The sequence below is a fragment of the Opisthocomus hoazin genome, chromosome 9, assembly GCF_030867145.1.
Source record: "Opisthocomus hoazin isolate bOpiHoa1 chromosome 9, bOpiHoa1.hap1, whole genome shotgun sequence".
In the NCBI taxonomy this organism is placed as follows: Eukaryota; Metazoa; Chordata; class Aves; order Opisthocomiformes; family Opisthocomidae; genus Opisthocomus; species Opisthocomus hoazin.
In genome coordinates this window covers 25,308,588-25,331,625 of record NC_134422.1, presented here as the reverse complement: position 1 = coordinate 25,331,625, position 23,038 = coordinate 25,308,588, and the positions used below count along the sequence as shown (strand labels likewise).

The window sequence follows — 23,038 nt, the reverse complement described above, 5'->3', positions numbered from 1 at the left end:
TGCAGAGTAAGGGAAATCTCTCACTTGGTTTTAATCTGACCCCGAGAGGCTCACTGGCGTTAAACCAGCTACCTGCACGTCAGCCCAGGATGTGCCCAGTGGCACGTCACTGCACCTCTGGGTACGATACGCTGTACCCTGCAAAGGTGAAGAATGGAAATGTCATCTTGCACATCACAGCTTGTACAAGCGGAAATTAAAATGGACCGATGCAAAGTATAATATTCATAAGTGAATATTATTAAATTATTATTTCATAATAATCAAATTGTAACAGCTCTATTCCTGTATGGGAATTATTTTTTGCACTGCAATCTGTATTGAGGGTTTATCCAAAGATAACACAGGAAATACTGCGTACAGTTACTGGAGCAAGGCATTTCTGGCAGATTTCCATGGCATGCTCAAAGTCTGTGGACTGGCCTACATTTGCCTTTCGTTTAAAAACGTGGAAGAGATATTCAGTAAGTGCTGACTACAGCTCAAAGCCCTACCGACTGAGCAGAGGGATGAAGAGTCACAAGCTACAGCTAAGTAAGGGGGATTTATAAATTTGCAAGTAAGTGTCTTGTGTTAGTGATGTCTTGCTTATACAAGACAATGGATAATAAATTATTAACCGAATGAGGTAAGTAATTCCATTTCCTACTGTTTCCTGCTGTCTGTAACAAGAAACTCTAGACCTGGGAGTTCCTAATTTCTCAGCAACAAAATGCCATCTAGTGGTAACCGCTGAATATTTTGAGATAATACTTTTTTTATATTAACATAAAATTTTCATATATTTTTTCCTGATATTCTACACTTCACAGCCCATTCAGCTCTTGAGAGAGTCAGATAGAGCAGCTGGGGAAAGGTGCTTCTTCCCCAGGCCCGTGCCTGCGGCGGCTGGGATGCTGTGCTGCCCGACTGCCAGGGATGCTCTCCCTGCTTCTGCTGCCAGCCCAGTTTTCCCCTGCTAAGGGCTGAATAAACTTTCAAACAGAGTTGGCAGGCTGCATCTTACTGTTTCTTGACAATAAAATACAAAAATATTCATTTGGCCAGTGCTGTATGAAGAGAAGCTGAAAGCCACCTCTGCTTCGCTGACTTTGTTGATCTGTCTCATCTGGCAGGAGGCCTTTCCCTCTGGTTCATCGTTCAAGGAGATAAGGGGAAACCATGCCCTTTGCTCTTCTGATGAACTCCTCGGGAATGCTGCAAGCCTCATCATAGCTCAGTTTGCCTGCTTGACTCCTTAGAGAAGAATATAAATGCTAGAAAAGTAATAAAAACTAACATTTGGCCTCTAGAAAAGGCTCCTGAAAAAGTAATGGCCATGAACTGGCTTCTAGTGTAGCATAACAGAATTTGCTTGTACAGCAAGAACAAACAATCAGGCACACAACCCACCACCACCCCGCAATCATATTTCAATGTATTCATCAACGTGAACTGGGGCTAGGAGGCAGCAGTCACCGCCTGCACGTGATTCGAGCCCACTGACAGAGAGATCCCGGCTTGATAGACAGCGCTGGCTGAAGAGAGCTCTGCAGCGCTTCAGCTGTCTGCGGTGTTGTACGTCATTGTGATAGCAGGTTCTGCTGCTGTTGTTTATGGGCCTGCTTCTTCCACGCACTATTTGGATTTCTCCACCTACTGGTCCGTGTTACCCTGCTCCATCGCAGCAGCGGTCGCCAGGGCTGTAATTACACGGAGGGTCTCCGAGATGTACTCTGCAGGCTGGTGCAGAAAGCTAACCGGTCCTGCTGACGTCGCTGTAGAAGTCGACAAAGAAACACGACATCGGTTTGACGGGCCGTGAAGGAGTTTGTGGATGGACAAAGAAATCCTTCGTTTTGATTTTTGGTTTGTGTGATATTTGAAGTAAACTGCAGCAGACTGAAGCATCTGATTAAGAAGGGCACTTGGAGCAGAGCTCGCCAAGAGGCTCATCTGAGAGCTCAGGCTGCTGCCGGCTCTCTGCCCTTGCTGGGAGGCCAGCACTGGCACCCGTGCTCCCATTGGGCGCCCCGGGGTGCTGCTGGCTGTCCCACCCCTCGGCCCCCCGGGGTGCTGCTGGCTATCCCACCCCTCGGCCCCCTGGGGTGCTGCTGGCTGTCTCCCCAGGCCACGGCACCGGGCAGCGGTGGACAGGAGGGAGCAGGAACAGGGCCGGAGCAGCACTGGCTGAGGGGGGAGTAAACGGTCGCGGAAGCACGTTTTGGCAGGCAGAACAGGAAGAGTTTGGGGAATGTTGGCGAACGCAACCTGAAGAGCGTCAAGAAATCTGTCTTGTTCGTCCTACCTAAAAATATGTGAGGAACTCCCTAGATCTGGGACAATTACTTAAGGCTGGAGCAGTGGCTTTCTCTGAGTGACAACTGTGGTCTTGCAGGTGGCGTGGCTGCATCAGCCATTGTCCCGCAAGCTTTCAGAGCTGCAGGATGCGTTGAAGAGGACATGATTCTTCACAGGCAGAAGGAAGGTGTTCTGTTGTGCGCACAGGAAAGAAAAGGAATCTTACGAGGAAATGGCCATGCGACCAAACCTTGGAATAAAGGGGAAAGAATAGTGAAAACAATCTCGTTTGTAATACCCATCTGAACTTTCCATCTATGTTTTCTGAAGCTATCAAGCTAAATACAAATGTAGGTGAATCAGTATGCAGTGCTTACGCACTGTTTTTCATTCCTTCAAAGAACTGGACAGAGCACAGACACCGTTAAAGTTTTTTGTCTTTATATGGATAATGATTATATGCCATAAAAAGGAAATTAATTTTAATGCTATATCACTTGATAATCTGGACTAGTGCTTCTGATTTCAACACTCTCAGAGAATAAACTAATTGGCTTTCTCTGTCCCATGTTCCCTCAAAACAGTTTAAGACACGTTCTTCTTAAAAATACGCCCACCTGGGAGCAGAAAGGAGAACAGTTTTCCCTTGGTGGGCCCGAGAAGCTGTTTTCGAAGAACAAGCAGCAGACTGGTGGTTGAAACTTTGCTGCAGCCCATGCTGAAACGGTGAGGGCCGGGGTCCCCCTGCTCATGCAGCACTGCACAGCGTCTGCCCTAGAACTTTGTTGCTACGGATACAATGACTTCAGAATTCAGAGTTTATCTGCACCGGCTGAAAGCATTGCAATCGCATCTCTACTGTGTGTAGAAAACCACTAGGAACTGAATTTTGGAAGGACCAAACCAGGAATGATCTTCCTGTATATCTGTTTGATTGGGGATCACGCGAGTTTATTATTATTATTATTGAATATGTGATGCTGAATTCCAGATCTGAGGTCAGTGTGGTGATGTGCAAGTCTGATTGCAAGATCAGTTGTGTGATCTCTGATTTTGTTTAAAATAAGACTGCTGCATGCACAGCTGAAAAGTCACCAAGCCTTAGTAATTGTCTCCAGCATTGCCAATTTAGGACCTGGATATCTGCTAATTTAATTTTGCTTTGCTGAGGGGCTTTCCACGTGTCTTGGTGAACAATAAGCAAAATGTGCACAACCATGGGATGTAGGTATTTTATTATTAAAGAAAGGGGAAATAATGCTTTTTTTCTCTCCTCCCCCAGAAAAAACAGTGACATCAGGTACAGAAATGAGACATTTCTCTCTGTGGGGACCACATAATAAATTATGCTTTTGGGCACAGATAAAAGGGATCAGATAATTTTGCTCTTTCATAAGGAATCTTATTATTGTAAGTTTACAATTCACTAAAACTATTGTGAGACTGGCAGATCAATTAATGAATAGTGAAAATCTCAAATCCTAATTAAATCCCACTATTACTTCCAAGATTGGTTTATCTCCTCTCCAGGAATACTTGATTTGAACAGCTTATTTAACAGGAAAAGCTATTGATCCCTTCAATAACACTTTAGAATCATTAAGAGGAAAAACTTCAATCTCCTTCAGCTCTTTGAAGCTGTTTTGGTTAATGTCATCCCTCTGCGATCCTGAAGAGCTAATGCTGGTCTTGAAAGATATTTCGAACATTATTCTATGCTGCTTTTTGCACCTTGCTGCCCTTACCGGCCTGCTTGCAGCGTTAGCCGCATAAGTGCAGTAAAGCAGAAAGGTACCACTGGTGCACGTGCTTCCTTGCTCCATTTGGAAGGTTTTATATTCTTCCTGGTGGAAGAAAACACACCTCTCTTAGAGCTTCGATGAACTGCAAATTGGTCATCCAGCGCTTCTGCTACCTCAACCCTTTGAGACTTGGACATAGAAGCATCTGCAGGTCATTAAAGTTCATTCTACAAAGGCAACCAGATTGCGCAAGTCTATACAGCAGGAAATTCTCAGAACATTTCCAAAGTTCACTTCTTATTCATGTAGTCCATTTTCTAAATTATCACATAAAATTCAACCTCAATGTGATGCAGTTTGCCTTACCAGGGCCCATAAACCCTTGTTGATATAAAGCACATTACTGAGTTTTAAAGTACCCTTAAATGTTTCATGTGCTCTAAAATTTGGATATTCTTTCAAAGAACATGAAGTATCCTAGAAGATGCAACTCTGTCTGAGAAGCAAGTTGTGTGGGATAGCTAATACCCTTATCAAGAACATCCTTTTTGAATGGCTTCAGTAACACGTACACTGACTTCTCTAACAATGTAGAAATCACTCTGATTGCTCGGGTACTAGAAAATCAAATAATTCCACTAAGAGCGTGTAGGTTCTATATAGCACTTCAGAACTGCACGTTTGGGTTGCTTATGAGAAGGTTTAATTTCTTTAGCCATTCTTCAAAGCCATCCAGTGGCTCTAGAGGTGGATCCAGTGGATCTATCTAGAAGTCTCTTGATTGCATGAAGAACCACTGCCAATTCTGTGGTGTAGCTTATGGCTTCAAGTAAGAGGTCATCCGCTCAGGGTTAAGGATGTTTTGAAAGTCAGGACTAGAAGCATCTTGCGGGTTTTTTGTGGGCTTTGTTTGTTTATTTGTTTTTTTGGTTTTCTTTTTTTTTGCTGGCTAGTTTGTTCTTAGTTTTTAGTGTTTACACTAAATTATGAGTTATAATGAATGAATGAATTATAAGGAATGAAATTATACTCATAACAGTTTATTCCTAAGACTATTTTGCCAATGGCTTGCCTTCTGTTTTTTTACTTGCAATTTCCAAATTTCTTTCAAATATATACAAGCACTGCTTCAACTAATGCCGTAATAGGTATTTCTAAGCATGGTATAAAAAGGAAGTATTATGAAAGTTAAATAGAAGCTATAAGCTGCATTTTACAGCCAGTATAAACACACTTGGGTGTTTTATAGCCATCAGTATCATCTCCTTTGACACTTGAGGCTTGTCCCTAGGAGACAGAAAGCAGAAACTTCCTGGAATTTCTTTAATTAGCCTGTTCATTTCACTTAATAAAACAAGCAATCAAAAACATATTGTGTTTCATACGCAGGACACTTACAAATGTAACTTAGACTATGTAGCTCTTACATCTGAGTAAACGTGCAAATAATTTTGAAATTTCCTAATATTTTAACAATTTTATTAATAACTGATCTCGCATTAGAAGACTGGGCTGATGGGATACGCTGTTAAGTGTGTACGCGAGCAGTAAGAAAGCTCATAAAAATTCTGGTGTTAAAGTATATTCAAAGCAGCTGCAAATAAAAATGCCTTTTTGCAGTTATAAATAGTTTAATCACTCGCCTATTTTGATCTTGCTCGCTCTAAACATCACCTGGAACCTGCTGCGAGAGGAAAGCTCCGAGTGTCAGCACAAAGCCCAGCACGCTGAGCGACCCCGATCCACAGTGAGCATCAAGGCGAGCAGCACCTTGTTTGTGTGCTGGCACCCTCAGGAGCCTCACAGCCCAAGGGAAGGGAAGACTCACTTAGTTTTGGTCAAATCTAGCAATTTATGTGATAGTGATCATAAAAGAAATTTGGGTAGCTCTGGATTTTCCATTTCCATATAGCACACTTCATTTACTAACCCTTTTCCAGCCCCCGTCCTTAGGCATGCAGGAGACAGAAGACCAGTCCTTCCTCAGCACAATCGTAGTGCTGGAAGTACACGTAAATCTGTGTTTGAAAGTATTAGAGGAGGTCATCAATGTTTATGAAATAAATAAGGCAAAGGTGAAAGCTTGAAAGAAAATAGGAATGAAGTAGCTCTTGACTTGAAAGACGGGGCAGGATACCTGTCAGGGAAACAGAAAGCAGCCACCTAATGCAGAGGAAAAGGAGGGGTGGCTGCGCTGTACCTAGCCCAGCGTTTTCCGTTCTCCAGCCTGCTTAGGTCAGCAGTGTTAGAGCAGAGATGTTACCCAGGGCGGCAAAGGTGGACGTTCTTGGAAAGTGCTGCTGGCTATGAAGAGTAATCCAGGTGCAGGTTTTCTTTATAATGGGAATTACATCCAAGATGAAGATCATATGATTTTGCCAAGATACATGGATAGCATCTGCTATATCCTATCCATAGTACCTGTTCATGATGTAATTGTCATCACATTCATGCACAAATCTTGGCAATCAATTAAGCGGGAACCATAATGTAAAAGTCCTTAAGAATTATTTTGGAAAGGACTTTGCTCAGGCAGCATAGGCAAGAGTGAGCTTTTTTCCTTTCATGCAGTTACATTCAAAAATGGCATAATGTCTCATAACATCAGTCTAAACACAGCAAATTGCTTAGTTGTTAAGCAAACGCCTTTAGTTTAGGTTTAAAATTATGATTGTGCTCTGTGCTGCTTCCCCTTAGAGCCTGTTGCATCCACTTCTAGTGTAACCAGAAATAAATCTAGTTCTAACGGTTGTCAACGTCACCTATGTCTGTTGAACATTTCTTCACGACCCAGAGAGCCAAAAGCAGGCATGTTAGCCCATTCTTCATTTCACTGATGTACGTCACCTACTGTGTATCAAACTGCTCTGAGCTGTAACAGGACACAGCACAATTCCTGTTGGTCAGGATACGATGCTGAATGTGAGTTTATAATGTGGGAGCTGTGATTTAAAACAGAAGGTATGATGGATGTGTTACACATATCTCACATTCCTTGGCAATGATCTTCAAATTCAATACACAAGTTCCTCCCAGTATCTGTTACTTTGCTAGTCTGTACCCTGTAGGTAAAATAAAAAGAAAATTTTAATTACCACCAAAATCTACAGATTAGCATAGATCCCAGTAAAAGGCTGATTATGTCTGGTTTACCAAGGTTGCTCACAGCTGCTATACTTGGTGCAGAGATTCTGTCTCCCTCTATGCCTGTACAGTGTTGGGTAATAATTGTGTTTAAACGACTTTGCCATTAATAATGAACAACAGCATTCAAAAGATAAGCTCAAGTCCCCTTCTCTCAACAAAGGGAGAAAGATTATCCAAAATGCTGGCAATGTGCAGTGACTATTCTGGGACTGGCAGTAGGCTTGGTGTTATGTTCAATTAGCTGTCATCTATATAAATAGTAATTTTAACTAGCAAGCTTGGTAGTCAGTCTTCAAACTTTTTATTGATGACTTTTAAATTAGATAGAACAATTGGATTTATCTTACCAAACAAGCAGTAGAAATCTGCCTTGCCGTGTTCTGTTGAGCTCTGAATTTGCTCAGTAAGGTGGCCCTTGGCCGCCCCCCCCGCGCCTGCCCCACAAACTCCCGGCAATTACACATTCGAAGCTAAATTAAATTCTGCACGTGATAAGGCTTCTACGGTGCTGTTTTCCCGCTGTCAAGGGGGTCTGCTGCAGGAAGACACTAACTGTGGTAAGATGCTACCTACCCCTATTCATCAGGTAACATCTCACCGTGTCTTCACTTTTACTGCTTCCCATTAATACAGAACAGCTTTAATTTATGGATTTTTTTTTTCTTCACATAACGTTATATTTACTAGCTGGGAACCTTTCTTTACAGTTGTGTATAAATCTTTAAAAATGTCAGTGACTAATTTTAAAATCTCATTTATCAGTATATGATTAGTGAATTAGTTAAAGTTTGAAGAAGAAATGTCTGGTAATTAGAAGGAGTTTTGTACCAGACCTTCAGACAAGGCGATGGATCAAAGAAAGGCCACTGTGGAAAACGGGCCACTGCTCTCGCGCTGCTCAGCACCCAGAACAAGCAGGCAACAGGAGAGAGGCCAATATAAAAAAACCCTAAGCACTGGGAACCAGCCCCAAATCCCAGCAATGAATTCTACGTGAAGAATGAAGCAGTAGTAGCTGACTTAAAAGTAGTAACTGACTTTGAGGAGCCTTGAGGCTTGGGAGGCGAGGCAAGAAACCTACCACAGTGCAACGAGCAGGCCGGAATGTAGCATGTTATGTATATATTTCTCTTCCAGAGACTTTATTCTTGAGGTACACTTTGTAAAGACCCCCACAAATAGTCCTGGCAAGTATAACAGTGCTTTTTCTACAAAATATGATGCTAACAAACCAATTTTTTAATTCTTGAGGGCTAAAGAGCCGGAGGAACAAGGCACTAGGCTCATCCTTGCTGCCATTTAAACCAAGGTCATGCAGAACGGACTCCTCCTTGTGCTCTCCTGCGAAAGGGCAACCCTACGCACTGGGGTCTCCCCGGAGGACCACCCCCCAAGCCGGACAGGGCCAGGCTGGGGCTCGGTGCTCACTGCGCCGGAGCGTCCGCTTCCCCACCGTGTCCCTGTGCAAGGCGACGACGGGTCACCACTCAGTGAGCTCCATCTCTAATGAAATTCCCAGAGTTGTAGTGAAATCATTGTTATTGCTGGCGTGCTAAGATGTGCTGGCCTGATAAGGCATTTTGCCATTTTAAGATAATGTCATTGTTAATCAGAAATCGCCATGAGGCCATCAGGTCCGTTCATAAAGCAGGGTGTGGGGGGAAGGGACCTTCACCTAGCGAACTTCAGGCTAATGTTTTTTTCTGATTTGCCCCTTCGGTTTCTTCCTGCTGTGTCAAGGCTATCGGCCTTTGTCAAAGCCGGAGAAGCCGTGGCATAAGACGGTACACACAGCGCATGGCCGCTCTCCTTACGCCCCCCAGCACCGTTCTGGTGTCAGCACCTGCGAGGGCCGGGCCAGAGCTCAGTGTCTGAGCCTGCCACTTAAGTGCTTCTCAAAGCTGCCGCTGTTCCCCGCCAGCAGCCGGAGCCATGGCCAAAGCACGCTCCCAAACCAAGCAAATAACCCCATCAGAAATAGGAACTGGGCTCGATTCGTTTGGAACACTCAGATTGTGCACTGACTGGCACAGTAAAATCCAACTCTAGTAATGAGCTGTGCAAGGACCAGCACACTTCCCTAGGTTTTAGCCATAACTATGTTAATAGTGAAGGCATTATTAGACAATTGAAACAACTAATCAAATTACTCAGACTGATCTTAACAATGCTAATAGTGATAATGCCTATTATGAAATAGAGAGTTACTCTTGGTGGACAGGAACGCATTTCTAATGTAAACACGCAGTTCAGTAGATGGCAATAAAGATTTTGGAGTAGTGGAAGAGTAAAAGCTGGCTATTTAATTGAAGGAAGCTGGAGTGAAAGCTTGGCATTCAATTCCAGGAAATGTAAGAGAAAAAAAAAATCTGTTTGAAGATCCAACTTATTTCCAAACAGCGAAGCAAAACACTCTGTGCACACAGAGGTCAAATCATGTAGGCAGAACAGCAAAGATTTTTTTGTGTTGCTTTTTTCCAAACCATTTTCCATCTATTTTTAACCTTCTTTTAGCCCTGCAATTAAAATGTTATTTCTCAGTAGTCAAGACGCTCAATAAACTTTTGCACTTTATACACGCAAAATGAAACTGTTTTGTGAAATCAGGTCCATTGTCCTAGAATTCATTTGGGAAGGAATAAAATGGGGGGAAAGATCACTCTGGGATAAAATGTTTATTTTTTTTTTTAACATTGCACACTAAGCAAAATGTATCAACATAAAACTCTGTTTTGAAATATTTGACAGGTATAACAAACCCCCAGGTTTTCTTGTTGTATTAAACAAGATTTAAAGATAATGAAAACTTTCCCAGACAACCTTTCCCTTTCGCTGTCTACAAAAAGATTAGGCAGAATTCAGCGTACAAAAACCCGTGTGCACTAACCACATAAAACACCCAGACCTTCATGTTTTAGCAGCCTTGTTGAAAGAAAATGTATTCTATGTACTCGCTGACCCTGAGCTGCATTCACGCCACCGGAACCACGAACCGCAGCGGCTGTAGGTGCAGCCTACGTACATGCTCTTCTTCCTCCTGCCGACTGCCCTGTGGCAAAACCCCGCCTGAATGCAGGCGTCCCCCGGCATCCCCGCTGCGGGGGGCATCACTGTGCGACCCACGCGAAGCAGGGACGGGCTGCGTGACCCCCACCATGCCCCAGGCAAAGGCGGGATGGGCTGCAGGGGTCCCCGCTACGTGACCCACGTGAAGCCAGGACAGGCTCCGTGACCCCCGCCATGCCCCAGGCAAAGGCGGGGTGGGCTGCGGGGGTCCCTGCTGCGTGACCCACGTGAAGCCGGGCCGGGCTGCACGATGGTCGCCACCACTCCCGCGCAACCTGCTGGCCCTGGCCGACGCCTCTGCAGCCGCAGCTCTGCAGGCCGTGGATTTGCCGAGCTGCGGTGGATTAAACCTGAGTGAACCATGTGCGCCAGCCGCGCTGGGGCTGGGTTTGAACCCCGGGCAGGCGGCTCGCACCTGCGAGGCGAAGCGGCGCTTGCACGCGCGGGGCGGCGCGAGCCGCTGCTCCAGATGCCCCTTGTCAGGCTGGAAATGCAAACCGCACCCACGGGTTGCACCGGGCGCCGTGCTCTCTGTTCAGTTAAATGCTGTTAGCGCTGAAATGCGTAGTCCTGGACGGCGAAATGACGGCGGCTGGGCTGGCTGAAATTTCTCGCGCCAAAACATTTTGAGGAGAATTCCACGGTTTTGCTCTCTTGGTGCCTGCTGGCACTGAAATTTTCTTTTCGCTTTAAAACAGCCGTGTTTCTCACGAGCCCTCTGGTTCTCCTCCCGTTACCAGGCAGGCGCAGCCCTGCCGAGGCCGAAGAGCCGCGGGCCGACTCCCCGCTGCCCCCAGGCCGGGTTCCGCAGCGGATCTCCTCAGCGGAGAACGGTCGTCCGGGACGGCGTGCGTGCCTGCGTGCGCGCGAAGGGACCGCGGCTCGGGCCCCCGCCTCCCGCGGCCGCGGAGCCCGGCAGGCCGCCCGGCAGGAGGAGCGGAGGCTTCCCTTTGTGTCCCGGCGGGCGGCGGGCCGGCCGCGTTGCCATGGGAACCGTCCCGCCGGCTGCGGCGGGAGGAAGGCGAGCCGTGTGGCGGTGCAAGATGGCTCCCCGAGGCGGCGGGCCGCAGCGTGAGCGCGGGGGGTGCGGGAGGGGCGGGAGCGGGGAGCTCCCCGCCGCTGCCGCGCGTCCCCCGCCCCGGGCTCTGCCCTCCCATCCCGTCCCCGCTGCCCCGCCCCGCGGCAGCGAGTGGCCGCGGCCGCCGGTGCCGCGGGGCTCCCTGACAGCCCCGCGCCCAACTTGTGTTGCAGGCGCGCCCCGCCGCTGATGCGAGAGCCGCCGCGCCAATGCCAGCCCCGCGCCGCCCGGCCAGCCCCCGCCGCCGCGATGGCGCTGACCGTGTTCGGTGAGTAACGGCCGCCGCCGCCCCCATTGTCTGCCGCGCGGCAGCGCCTGGGCGTGGGCGCCGGCCCGGAGCGCTGCCGCAGGCCGGGGCCCGCCGCGCCGCCCCCCCCCCGGTACCGGCCGCCGCGGCCGAGTGAAAGTTGTGGTGCCTTAGCGAGCCCCCCCCCCCCGCCCCGGGCGCCCGGGGAGAGGCGCTGAAGCGGGGGGCTGGGTGCCCGGGGAACCCCCCTCTCCCGGGAGCGCCGGCGTGCGGGGATTGATTGCCCGCGGCGATCGGGCGCATTGAACAGCGCGGGTTGGCGGGAGGGCGGCTTCGGGGGGCTGCGAGCGTTGGCTTGGGCTGGCTTCACAGCCCGGGACGGCGCGGCGGGAACCAGTTCCCCGTGTGGAAACTGGTGCTTTAACTGTTGAACACGCGGGCTCTGTTATAAAGTCAGGGCGTTGAGCTTGCTTATGCTGAATATGCTTCATTTTACAGTGGAGGGAAAACAAAAAAGCTGTAAATCGCTTCTAGCAACGTTAGGTGAATGCAGCAATGCAAAGGAAAGCAGAAACTGGCATGCCGTAGCGCCAGTGCAGAGCTAGCGGGGTGATGGGGCACTCTGCCTCGTGAGAAGCTGCGCCCCAGGAGCGATTCCCGGAGCACGGGCTGAAGTGGTGACCCCAAGTCTGTCTGCGGTGCTCAGACAGCTCGCGGGTTTTGCTTCTGCTGTGGACAGATAATTTGCCTTCTCTCATCTCGGCGTTCATGGGCTGGTACAGTATCCTAAAACAAAACTGTCTCATGGGTTTGCGTAAAATTTGACACCTGTGGCATATTAAGCCCTCTAAAAACAAGTTTAGCACATGTTGCAAAGTAGTTCTCTGTAGGAAAAAATCTATGCTGTATATGGATTTAGCTACAGTGCTGTCACTTAAATTTATATTTCCTGCCTGAGTTTTTCAGGATGCAAAAGGTGGTAAATTGTAGTTCACAGTGGAGTGGACCGTCTCTGTCGGTGTTGGCCTGGTCTTGTTGCTGAATCCCTGTGAGCCCGCAGACTTCTGGAGGAGTCAGTGCAGGTGCAGGGGCCCTGCGCGCTGTCCGTTGCAGGGTGGGCATTAAGCTCTCTAACTTACACATACAAGTGAACGTAGAGAGTGCTCAAATGGCAGATAGGCTTCTGTAAAATAGCCTGCTGTGCGTATTGCATCATATCATTGTAACTTCAGCTTGATAAGAAAAGGTGTAGATTGCTACACAGGCACTGGAGGTAAATATTGTAGTTGTGCCTAACCAAAAATCAAAGTTTTGGGCTATTGAAAATACACACTTTTTCCATGGTGAGTAGTTAATGTGTCATTGCAATCTTTGGCTGCAAAAATGAAGAATATTGTAATTTCAGCTTTTATATAAAGTGGCATTCCTAGGTCAGGTACCTGCTTTTTAAGCTTACGTGATTCTTTTTTAATTCACATGTATTTTATCTACTTAATGGCATTTTTCTATTAATATAAATTTGCATTACAAAGTAAATTGAATTGGATGTTTTTGTGTGCTCTCACGTCTGTTGTTCGAGTAGATGACATTGATACATGTAAAAGATAATGAGCAAAGAGAAGACAGAGTGGGCTACCCTGCTGTGTGTAGGTTTTAAATAATATCTTGCCACAGGTAAAACCTCAAGATTTCATCCTTTTAAGAAAAGGCAAAGTGACTATAAAACAGTGCAACAAAGCAGACTAATGTGTGTCAACAAATGAATGCGGTGCCTTGCATAAACGTAAAAGCTTTAGAGTGTGTCTTATCTATGAGTGCGGGAGTGCGAGTGGGAGTTGGGTAGATGCAGAAAATGCCTGATACGTTTGTAGATGAGGTTGTGATTAACTTACAGTTGAATTAGCACAGCTGAGTGTGTTGCAGTGTCCTCTGAGCTGAGGTAGTTCGCCACACTCTGTCTCTTAGCATGTAACAAAGACGGACTGCAACATGCTTGCTTTGAACTTCAGGAACAGTGTTCAGCCTTCATCTTAAGTTTTGACTGCCTGTGGACTGTAGCATTCTCAGTTACTGCACAACAGCTGACCCATAGTAACTCATTAAAAGTCTAACTCATAAAAGAATGGGTTTTAATTTGTTTCAGTGTAAGCCCCTACCAAAGCAACATCGGCAGATCTGTAGGAAGGCAGAATAAATGTGCCTGAATTAATGTTTTGAGGGATTAAGCAGCTATAATTGTACTATTTTAAATTCACACCTATCTTATACCAGTGAAACTGTCCAGAGGAAACAGGTCCTGAGGGAGGTGTTTGCTTTGATTCTGCTCATTCACATAAATCCAAGGCTCAGTACTGCATTTTTTTTTCCCTAACCCATAATGGTATATTACACTGAACCAAATTTCACACTTTCTAGGGCTGCTTCTAATAGGATGTGCTACAAAGCATGTAAGACTGGAGATAAATTGCCAGGTCGGCTTGGGGGGAAAATCCACCCAAGTTTGCCAGGTCCCTGTCAGTTAATGCGTGTATGTGTGCGAGCACGGCAAGAGAGAGGAGAGGGATGGGAAACGTCATAACATGCTTTCTCCATGCTCTTGATACTGTTTGATGGCTATTTCAGTGCGTAGTTGAAAGACTGTATTAAAGGGGGATGGGATCAGGGTGGTGTTATTGTGGATTCTGTATTAAAACAGACGGGCAGTTATCAGGCAGTTGAAAGGTCAGGTGTGCCTTATTTTTTCTACTTGGCAGAGCGGTCTGGCCTCAGAGAAGCACCACCATGTGCGCCACTGGAGCATTGACTGCAGTTTGCACTTTCGAGGTGGCACCTGTGGTGGTGCAGCCTCCCCTCGCACCCGGCAATCCCAGAACCAGCCAACGCTGTATTCTTGCGTGCACTGCAGGAATTGCTAGCTGGTGTGCAGTGAATTGGGGCAACTTGGCACTTTCCTTGTCTTTGTCCAAGAGCAGCGAGTTGGGCTGATCAGGTGCTCACTGACCGCACCTGCAACTCCTGATGCCTGGAGTCACACCCGCTTGGTAAATGGCAGAACTGTACAGTCTGGGTAGTACTGGAATTGTGTAGCTTCTGTCTAAATATCAGGACTGCAGCATGTGGATTGTGACCAGGATGGAAAATTACTGATGCCTAAAGTCAATCATCTTGAGACCCTATAAGCAGCGGCACCAAGGAAGGCCCTTTGAGCTCTTCCAGTCCACAGCGGGCTGCGCCCAGTAACTCCCTCTGAGTGGGATGCCTCTCAGAGTAACTCGGAAACTGGGCTGATGTCCTTGAGACTCAACTTTTGCCCATTGAGAAATCATTTGATTTGAAGTGAGTATTTCGCTGAACTCAAGGGGAGCTTTTATGATTGCGTGTGTGAATCGATCGAAACATAATATTCTATTACTGTGCTTGTAATAGCAAATTCTTTCTAATCACTCTGTAAATGCTGAGTTAACCGGTGATTAATAGCTGCTGAATCCCTGTGATTTTCTTTAAACTGTGAACACACCCCAAATTGCTGCTAAACATATTCCTTAGACATAAACCGTTATGGTCTAAGGCCGGTTCTGGATCCAGCCACACCTAGGCTCCTCTCTGAGAAGGAATTTAGAAAGCAAGGGGGTTCAATCTGAACCTGGTGACTTAGTGGGAAGGTGTTCGTACCTGCTTACACTTTCCTTTTACGCTGTATAAATCATTTTCCACTCAGAACCTCCTTCGATTTTGTATTGCATTCATTTGATAAGTAATAGAGTGAACCTTGCCAACAAACTTTGTAAGATCCATTGTCTAAATTTTCAGTAAAATCTTTTCTTGCAAAACCTTTGAGTGATCATTTAAGTGACATAAATGCTCATTTGTGACAGCACCTTGAGACTCTTTGGAAAATTGGTTGGATAAAAAAGCTTCTGATGTATCAGCAGCATTTTTCTGCTGCAGAAGATGACTGTTACCCTTGGGCTATATGTGTCTCCTGAGTTCTTAATTCCTTTCAGTTACAGCTTATTGTCCATTATGATGCAGATTATGATGCAGCATTAAAGCACAGAGGTGCAGAATGTTAAGACTCTTCACTTTTTCAGTATTAGTTATTTTAAAATTCTTTTCTTCATCTTGTCAAATTCTCCCAGTCATGACGTTCCAAGGTATCCTGTGCTGAGTGTTGGCTGTATAGAAGTGGTAGGGAGTTGCCCGTGTTCCCACAGTGCGGTTGTACAGCTGATGAGTCAGTGTGTGGGGTGGGCTATGAGGGAGAGGAGGTTAATGGCTCCACAGAGATGGAGAGGAAGAGCAGCCGCTGTTGGAAGCAATCAGGGATGGGAGGGCATGGAAGCTGTTGGCTGAAAACACCTCTCTTACCGATCAACCACATTGACTGCTTCAGGCAAAAGTGTCAACCTGACAGGGCTCATAGTTACACAACGTTACAGTGGCAGAAATGGCCTGTGATGACCATAGGTGGTCACCTGTCTGTGACATGGCTTTTTGTGACACCAGGAGAAGCAGGGCTTCACCAGTGCATTGTGTTCTAGCGACCAAGCACTTGGAGTGCAGGCTTGATCTGACAGAGAAAAGCAGATCCTGTACTCGGACTGCATCATCAGAAGGCTGGAAGACAGTCAGTACGTCTGAGAGGTGGAAAAAAATGCTGCCCAATCCTGCTGTTTGTTGCACACAATAGATGCGATGAATCTGATGTCCATATTCGCGAATTGCCTACCAGGAGTTGGTGGGGATTTTAAAAGCATTGTTGTCCACAGAACAGTGCAGACTTTCACACCCGGTGCATATAAATGTCTGGAACCTGAGTAGGTGTCCAGTTCTAGTGCTGTTTTTCATCCTACAGCAGATTCACATTCCCTTACAAGGGGTTGTGGTGACTGCAGGTGTAGCCTCTTTTTTCCACTCTAACCACTCCTTTCTGCTGTCTGCATCAGCTGGGATGGTGTGTGAGCTGGTGTCTTTCCCTGCCGTTTCAGCACAAAGTCCAGTGGCTTTGTGCCCAGCCTTTGTGGAGCTGGGCTGAAGCCACCTGCCCGGTTCCACCGGGTAGCAGCTACGGGATGCCCACCACGAAGCAGCTATGGGATGCCCACCGATTCTGCTCCACTGAGTCCCTGTGAAGGAGAGCAGCTTCGAAGAGACGGGAAGAGCAATCAGTGATGTTTCCATGGCTAGACTTCCCAGCGCCGTCTGTTAATACCCTAAGCTGTGAGACCTCCCAGCACCGCCACCGAGGTGTGTGCTGTCATTCCACTTGGATGACTCGAGTATGGGAAAGATAACAGACAATGCAGCGGAAAAAGGAGGGGAAGTGTTAAGTTATCCCATTGCTACCACTGCTTGCTTGTGCCTCTGGATGTACTGAGAAGTGTTTGAAGTCAGCATTGCGCTTTGAAAGAAAAATAGTTTTATGTTATGTTTTAATGCTTATGAGTTGTCCTTCTGTTTTATGAATTCCCTTTCTGTTCATTTGTTTGCTCATCAACTCTCCTGTGTGAACAAAGGAAGACGTTTCAGAATGGCCAGGAGAGATCTTCGTGGACGTATTTGTCATTAGTTATTCATGCTCTTGCCTTCTTGCTCAGAGCCTGCCAATGGATGAAAACACACCCTTCTGAATATTGGTGGTTAAGAAATGGGAAGTGAAGCAATTCTCTTTTAATCTTTGAAGTGCTTGCACTTTGAGTGGCTACAGATGAATGGGATTAGAGACAGAGCTGTAGTCAGCATGACAGATATGGTTATTTAAGGAGATGATGAACAAGGGCAGTTTTTAGAGAAATTTATAGTGAAAATATCAGATGAAAAGAAACAAGCAATACACTCCTACAAGCAGGGAGAGTAGCGACAAAGAAACCAATTATTCCTTCGTTTCAGGTGTCCATACACTGTTGAAAGAGCACGCAAATATTAATTTGCCTGCTTAACAGAATTCCTTTCCACAGCTGCGAGCTCTGGTGTCATACTGCACAGAAGTAATTTTCTATGAATCTATTTATTACTATGGGTATGAAGCAAGCCTTTTGAAATAAATTCTTCCATACTTGAAATGCTAATTAACAAATGACTATTTTAGGTTCTATGCATCTGTGATTACTGGTCTCCATGCAAACTGTACTTACTGTCTTGTGGCTCCTTTGAAAGGTAGGATATGCTTATGTTGGTACAAGCACATATTTTCTAATGTGACAGTCTTAGAGAAATGAAATCAATTCATTGTTCTCGAAATAAATGTTTTGCTTGCTTAGGGAAGGTTTTTTCATTTTAGAGTGCTTGATTAGCTTAGTCACAGGTACGCAGAAAGTAAATGTTCCTTAAAAAAATGACTCGAAACCAGGTAATGCCTGCGGATTCTCTGCAGAGTAGGAAATACTAAAAAATGAATCTGCTTATTTCTTGTTTTATGTGCAGAGCCTTGTAAGAGCAGTGGGCAAACAGATCGCCTACAATTCAGGTTGTTCTCTGTATTTTTATATGTGACCCTGAACTGTGCTTAAAACTTGTGGCTAGCTGTGATGGTAGAAGTTTACTGGCAGAGCCCCTTAACTAAAGAGTCAGTTTGCGCCAGAGAAGTGGTGTTTGAATCTGTTCCTTAACTGAAGTAGGTACTGGAAGTTTGTTCATGGAATTATGGCATTCCTAGTAGGGCTTTTGTCACTACAGGGAACATAAATGTGGAGTGCTACAGGAATGGTACCATCACTGATGCTTCTAGGCCAAAATAAATGTGTAAAGAACTTAATTGCTCATCTTACCCTCTTGAAGCAGTTTTCAGAGTGAATACGTACCCCATGCTGCACTGCCTGGGCTAGGTCTTTTTCACCAGTAAAGCAGTGAATTCAAAGTAGTGCTGCTGAAGTGTTTAGCCCTTGCTTAAAATACTTGGGCTTAATTCAGTACCGACTGACACAGGCTAATTTTAAACGAGGTTTAAGCAATTCAACATCTAGTCACAATAGAAACTTCAAATAGTCTAATTAGCCAAAACAATTTAGGGACATGAGCACAATGTTTGGGTTTTTTTAACAAGATTGAAGAAGGAAGGTGGTTTGTTAAAAATGGAAACCATGTTAGAGAGAAACCTGAATCTTCCGACTCCCGTTCATGTATCTGGGAGGTAAAGTGTCCAAGTGCTGAGAATCGTAAGATTATTTTCTGCTAGGTGCTGTGCTAACCTTACCTAGTTTATAGAACCTAATGAAGCAAATAAGGAGAGTAACCTTGAAAAGGTTTTGCTGGCAATGCAATCTCAAGAAGAAATCAAAAGGAAAACCTGCATAGGAGCTGGGAAAAGAAGATGGATCTATTAACTGGTAAATTGGTATCAATTGATTGAAATATCAGAGAGGTGACAGTAACGCTTATAAACAAGGATGAAAAAATTTTGGGCATGGCTTCTTAGCTTAGCACTTAGAAGCGTGCTTCATGCAACGGTTGGTGTAAAATTGTGTTTTCTATTAAATGTGAGTATTGTAAAAGAATAGTAAGAAATCAGAGGTTTGAGGATTATTGCTGAAGCTGGAAAGGGCAGGTCCAGTTGTGTGCACAAGTAATGAATTAAGATGAGGTTTTAGAATTTTATTCAATGAGATTCTCTTGCCATATCATCAGCTCAGGCACACCATTGAACAATGGCATCCCTTTCCTGCTTGGCATCAAGTGACCCCTGAGAAGTGGAGACAGTCTGCGTAGCACAGAATCTCATCTGATGGTGTTGAAGTGAAATACACTCTGGATCCAAGGATCCAGGAAGAGTTGCCAAGCTTTACTGATGCGCACTTCGTGCCAAGGACTGATGTTTCAGGTGTAAATCTAGGTTTTCTTCTATTTCTTTTGGACTCAGCTGATCCTGTCTGCTATGTTGGGTTTGGGGACTTTGTTCTCTTACTAAGTCTCTCCAAGAGTTCTTAACTATTTTTTAGATGTACTAAAAGATTTCCATGTGATAGAAAGCATGTCTCAGTGTCAAGAAAAGAATGTGTTTACGTATGATGGCAGTACCATAGTTATGACGTAAATACTGCTTTAATCAGTAAACTCAAAGCATACACCTAATACGAGCCTTTTGGAAGACTATGTTATTTTTACCAAATAAAGGCATGTTAATGGGGATCCTGCAAGGGTGCAGGCATAGGTAGCTTCTCTGTGCAGTCCAACAGTCAGCTGTGCGTTATTAGACAATTCTTTTTCCTTTTTCTGAGCTTGGGGCTCCGCATCTGCATCTCGGGCTCTTAGCTGCTCCACCTTGTGGACAGAGGTCGTGCGGTTCTGCAGAAATGCGTCTTCAGATGAAACGACACAGAACAGACCCAAGACCTGGCCCGAGGGCGGTTTTGTAGTTCCTAACGGAATATGAGATGCTTCCTGCTCCCTCATGAAATTGTAAACTGGCTTGGTTGTCATTTCAGTGGGGTGGATTGTATCTGCCTTGAATGTCTTCATAAATGACAGCAGAAAATTAAAAACCCTCTAGATTTTTGCTTTTTTGAGTTCGTCTTGAAACAAGGAAAAGTGTCATTTAAAGTTGCTGAAATATTTGGTCTTCTAAAGCATTTAACAATGCTGCATGTAACTGCATGGCACCTGGGCCTCAAGCACCCTTGCTGGCCAGACCTGAGAAGACGCTGGGAAGAGTTCTTGCTGTTCTCCACGCTGTTCCCGAGGGCTGAGCTCTATGGCGGAGCAATGGGTTAGTGTCCTGGTTCCAGACAGGGGCAGGAGAGTTGATCACACCTGGCTGGGAAGCCAGGAGCATTCACTGTGTGCGCTACAGCCGCTGTGAATGTGAAAGAGCTGATTGACATCTGACATTTCCAGCACTCAAAATATTTGTTCATCCTCTGTCTAGATGAAAAAGGTGACATATCTGAAGTGATTTCATAGTTACTGGAAAACGTGCTCATAAAATCCTGTTTATTCCTGTAGGAGTCTGATTTCCATGATATATTTTGATACATTCGTCCCCAAATTTACTTTTGTGACTTTGTTAGCAGTTCTATGGTAAGCAGCATGGAGAGACTGGCAGGGCTGGTTAGCTTCTGGTTAAAATTTTGTTTAATGCTGATCGGATGTGGTAATGTGGTCTGGCTTTTCGCATGCATCCTCTGGTTGTGGACCACTGCCGAAGGGGCAAGCTAGACCTCGCTGCTCACAGGGAGCTGTGCTTTTGGTCTCGCTCGTCTCTGTGAGGAAGCCCACTGTTGCACCCATCTGTGGTGCGGGTGGCAGGGTCTGGCTCTGCTGAGTATGTTCCGTGGCTGGGGCTGGGTGTTCTGGTGCTGGTGGGCGGTGGTGGTTCCCTCGCCGCGACGCTCCTGCTCCCCACCTTTGTCTCCTTCCTGCTGCTTCGTTGCAAGAGCGGCTGCTTATGGGTAGCCTTGCCATTCAGAAGGCTCAAATGAAAACATAGTTTCTGACCCTGATCAGAAACTGAATGTCCTGGGACAGCTTGCTTGTGGCAATTCCCACTCCTAAAGTAAAGGTAAAACACTGTTTCCTAAATACTGGAACTGTTTTATTGCCCACTGCGTGGTGGTGTGCTACCATGGCTAGCAGAGCCACAACTGCAACGATTTAAGTTGATGTTGTGGTTCTCTATCCCAGCTGAAACCAGGACAGTTAAATAGCAAATACAATAGAGTATCATGTAGCAAAGTCTTTGAGTACTGCTGCAGCAGTGGAAAAGGACGTATGGTATTATTCCTCGTGCAAACTAAATGGGTGACTGTGAAAAATGGAGTAATAGTACAGTTCTGAAAAACAAACCCAGTGCTTTAGTGGAGGACCTAACCATTCCTTGCTCTCGTATTGGCAGGGTGCAAGCCCGTCTCCTCAGTGCTGAATTAGTATCTGATAAGTATACAGTCCAGAGCAGACTATAAAAGTTGCTGATAATTATTTGGTAGGGCCAGTCTTCCATACTTTTTCATTTGTGCTTTATGGTTTCCATATGAATCTGGACACCATGCTTCAGTGCAATGTTGGATCATTTTCAATTAAAAAAAAATCCAAACAAAATGTAGCTGTTCCTCACTTCTGCCTTATTGGCTGAACGTGTACACACCAGTATATTCTTCCACTAAAGGAAGCGTGCCTTTGACACAGCAATTAATTTTACTGTTTTCCTTTTCAGGTTTTTCAACCTGAACTATAAATGGGACTTGAAAGTGTTGAAAAAATCTTCACTGGTTTAACGGAAGCAGAGAAGCATTTCAAAATCAAATAGTGATTCTTCTTCCTAGTGAGAAAACATTCAGCAACTTTGTGTTGCATATTATTTCAATGCCAAAATTTACATGATAAAGGAATTACACCAGGTACTTGTTATTGAGAAATAACATTTGTAGTATAACAAGGTAAATATTTGCAAGTATGTAAAGGAAAATTACCAACCCAAAAAAACAAGAGAAGGAAAGGAAACTTACCGTGGCATTTCCTATAGTGAGCTCGTGTGCATATAGCTGTGCTGTTGCTTTATTCTGGTTCTTGGGGAGCTCCTGGCTGCACTGCATATCTGCCCCCTTCCATGTGGTGACAAAGCCAGCTGCGGTCACAGCCCCTTCCCAGCAGCCTTGCCTGCCTCTCCTTGATGTCAGAGCAGCAAGTTCATCAGCAGCTCAAGGGAGCATCTCTTATTCCTTGCCTTTATTGAAACTGTGCAGTGTAAGAAGGTACCTTCCACCCCAGACCAAAGCAAGATGATCGTTCTGTCCTAATGTGCTCTTCTGCAGGTTCAGACTTTGCGGGAGGTGGAATGTAGCCCCAGTGTCACTGCCACCCCGATGCGTGGCAAGTCCCCGGGCGGGACAGAGCGCTGGACTCCTGGGACAGTAGCTCAGGGGGATGCCTCCAGGCGAGGTGCAGGCTGCTCTGCCTGGGAGAGAGCTCACACTGGCTAACTCAGCTGCTAAGCTTGTTGGCATTTTTTTTCACTTAGTGGAAAGGTCTGTGAGGAGCAGGAAGAGCTTTTATTCTGCTTCTTCAATGCTGTGTTGGTGGGGTAGCCCTGCTGTTAGTCATGACTCTTAAATGTAAAAACTCTGCCTTTTTCGGAAGGTATCTTCCTTCTCCCATTGCTGTACAAGAGCAGCCATGGAAGACAGGCAGGGCTTGCCGTGTCTTGGAGCTGTATTAGCATCTGTCCTTATTTCTGTATGGACATCCTGTGTATCACAGTCTCTGACAATTGCTTGCAGCAGTCTGCCTCCTGGCAGTTCCCATCTAGCCAAACAGGTAGGCCAGGACGATTTTTAAACTATAAACTGAATTTTTGATCTGTCACTTCCTACAGCTCTCTGTCTGTCTGTACGTGTTTTCCTGTGCTGCCAATTGCCATGATGGGGTTCTTTTTATAAAGTCAAGGTGGATCTAAAGACACCAAAAGAGCTGTTACCCAGACAGGCAATGCTAGGTGGGGGATTATTGGGTTGGCAAGACTAGGGAGTAGAGATACTGATCTTTGTTCTG

The 23,038-nt window shown here is 45.7% G+C and overlaps 1 protein-coding gene across 1 annotated transcript in view; it reads left to right on the top strand.

The window, feature by feature from the left end:
- The first annotated feature begins 11,511 nt into the window (after positions 1–11,511).
- The window catches only part of CHN1 (chimerin 1), a 106,600-nt gene continuing 95,073 nt past the window's right edge, over positions 11,512–23,038 (top strand). The window contains exon 1 of the mRNA XM_075429758.1: positions 11,512–11,581. Coding sequence (XP_075285873.1) covers positions 11,563–11,581 — 19 coding nt within the window. The 5' untranslated portion in view covers positions 11,512–11,562. The remainder of the gene's footprint in view (positions 11,582–23,038) is intronic.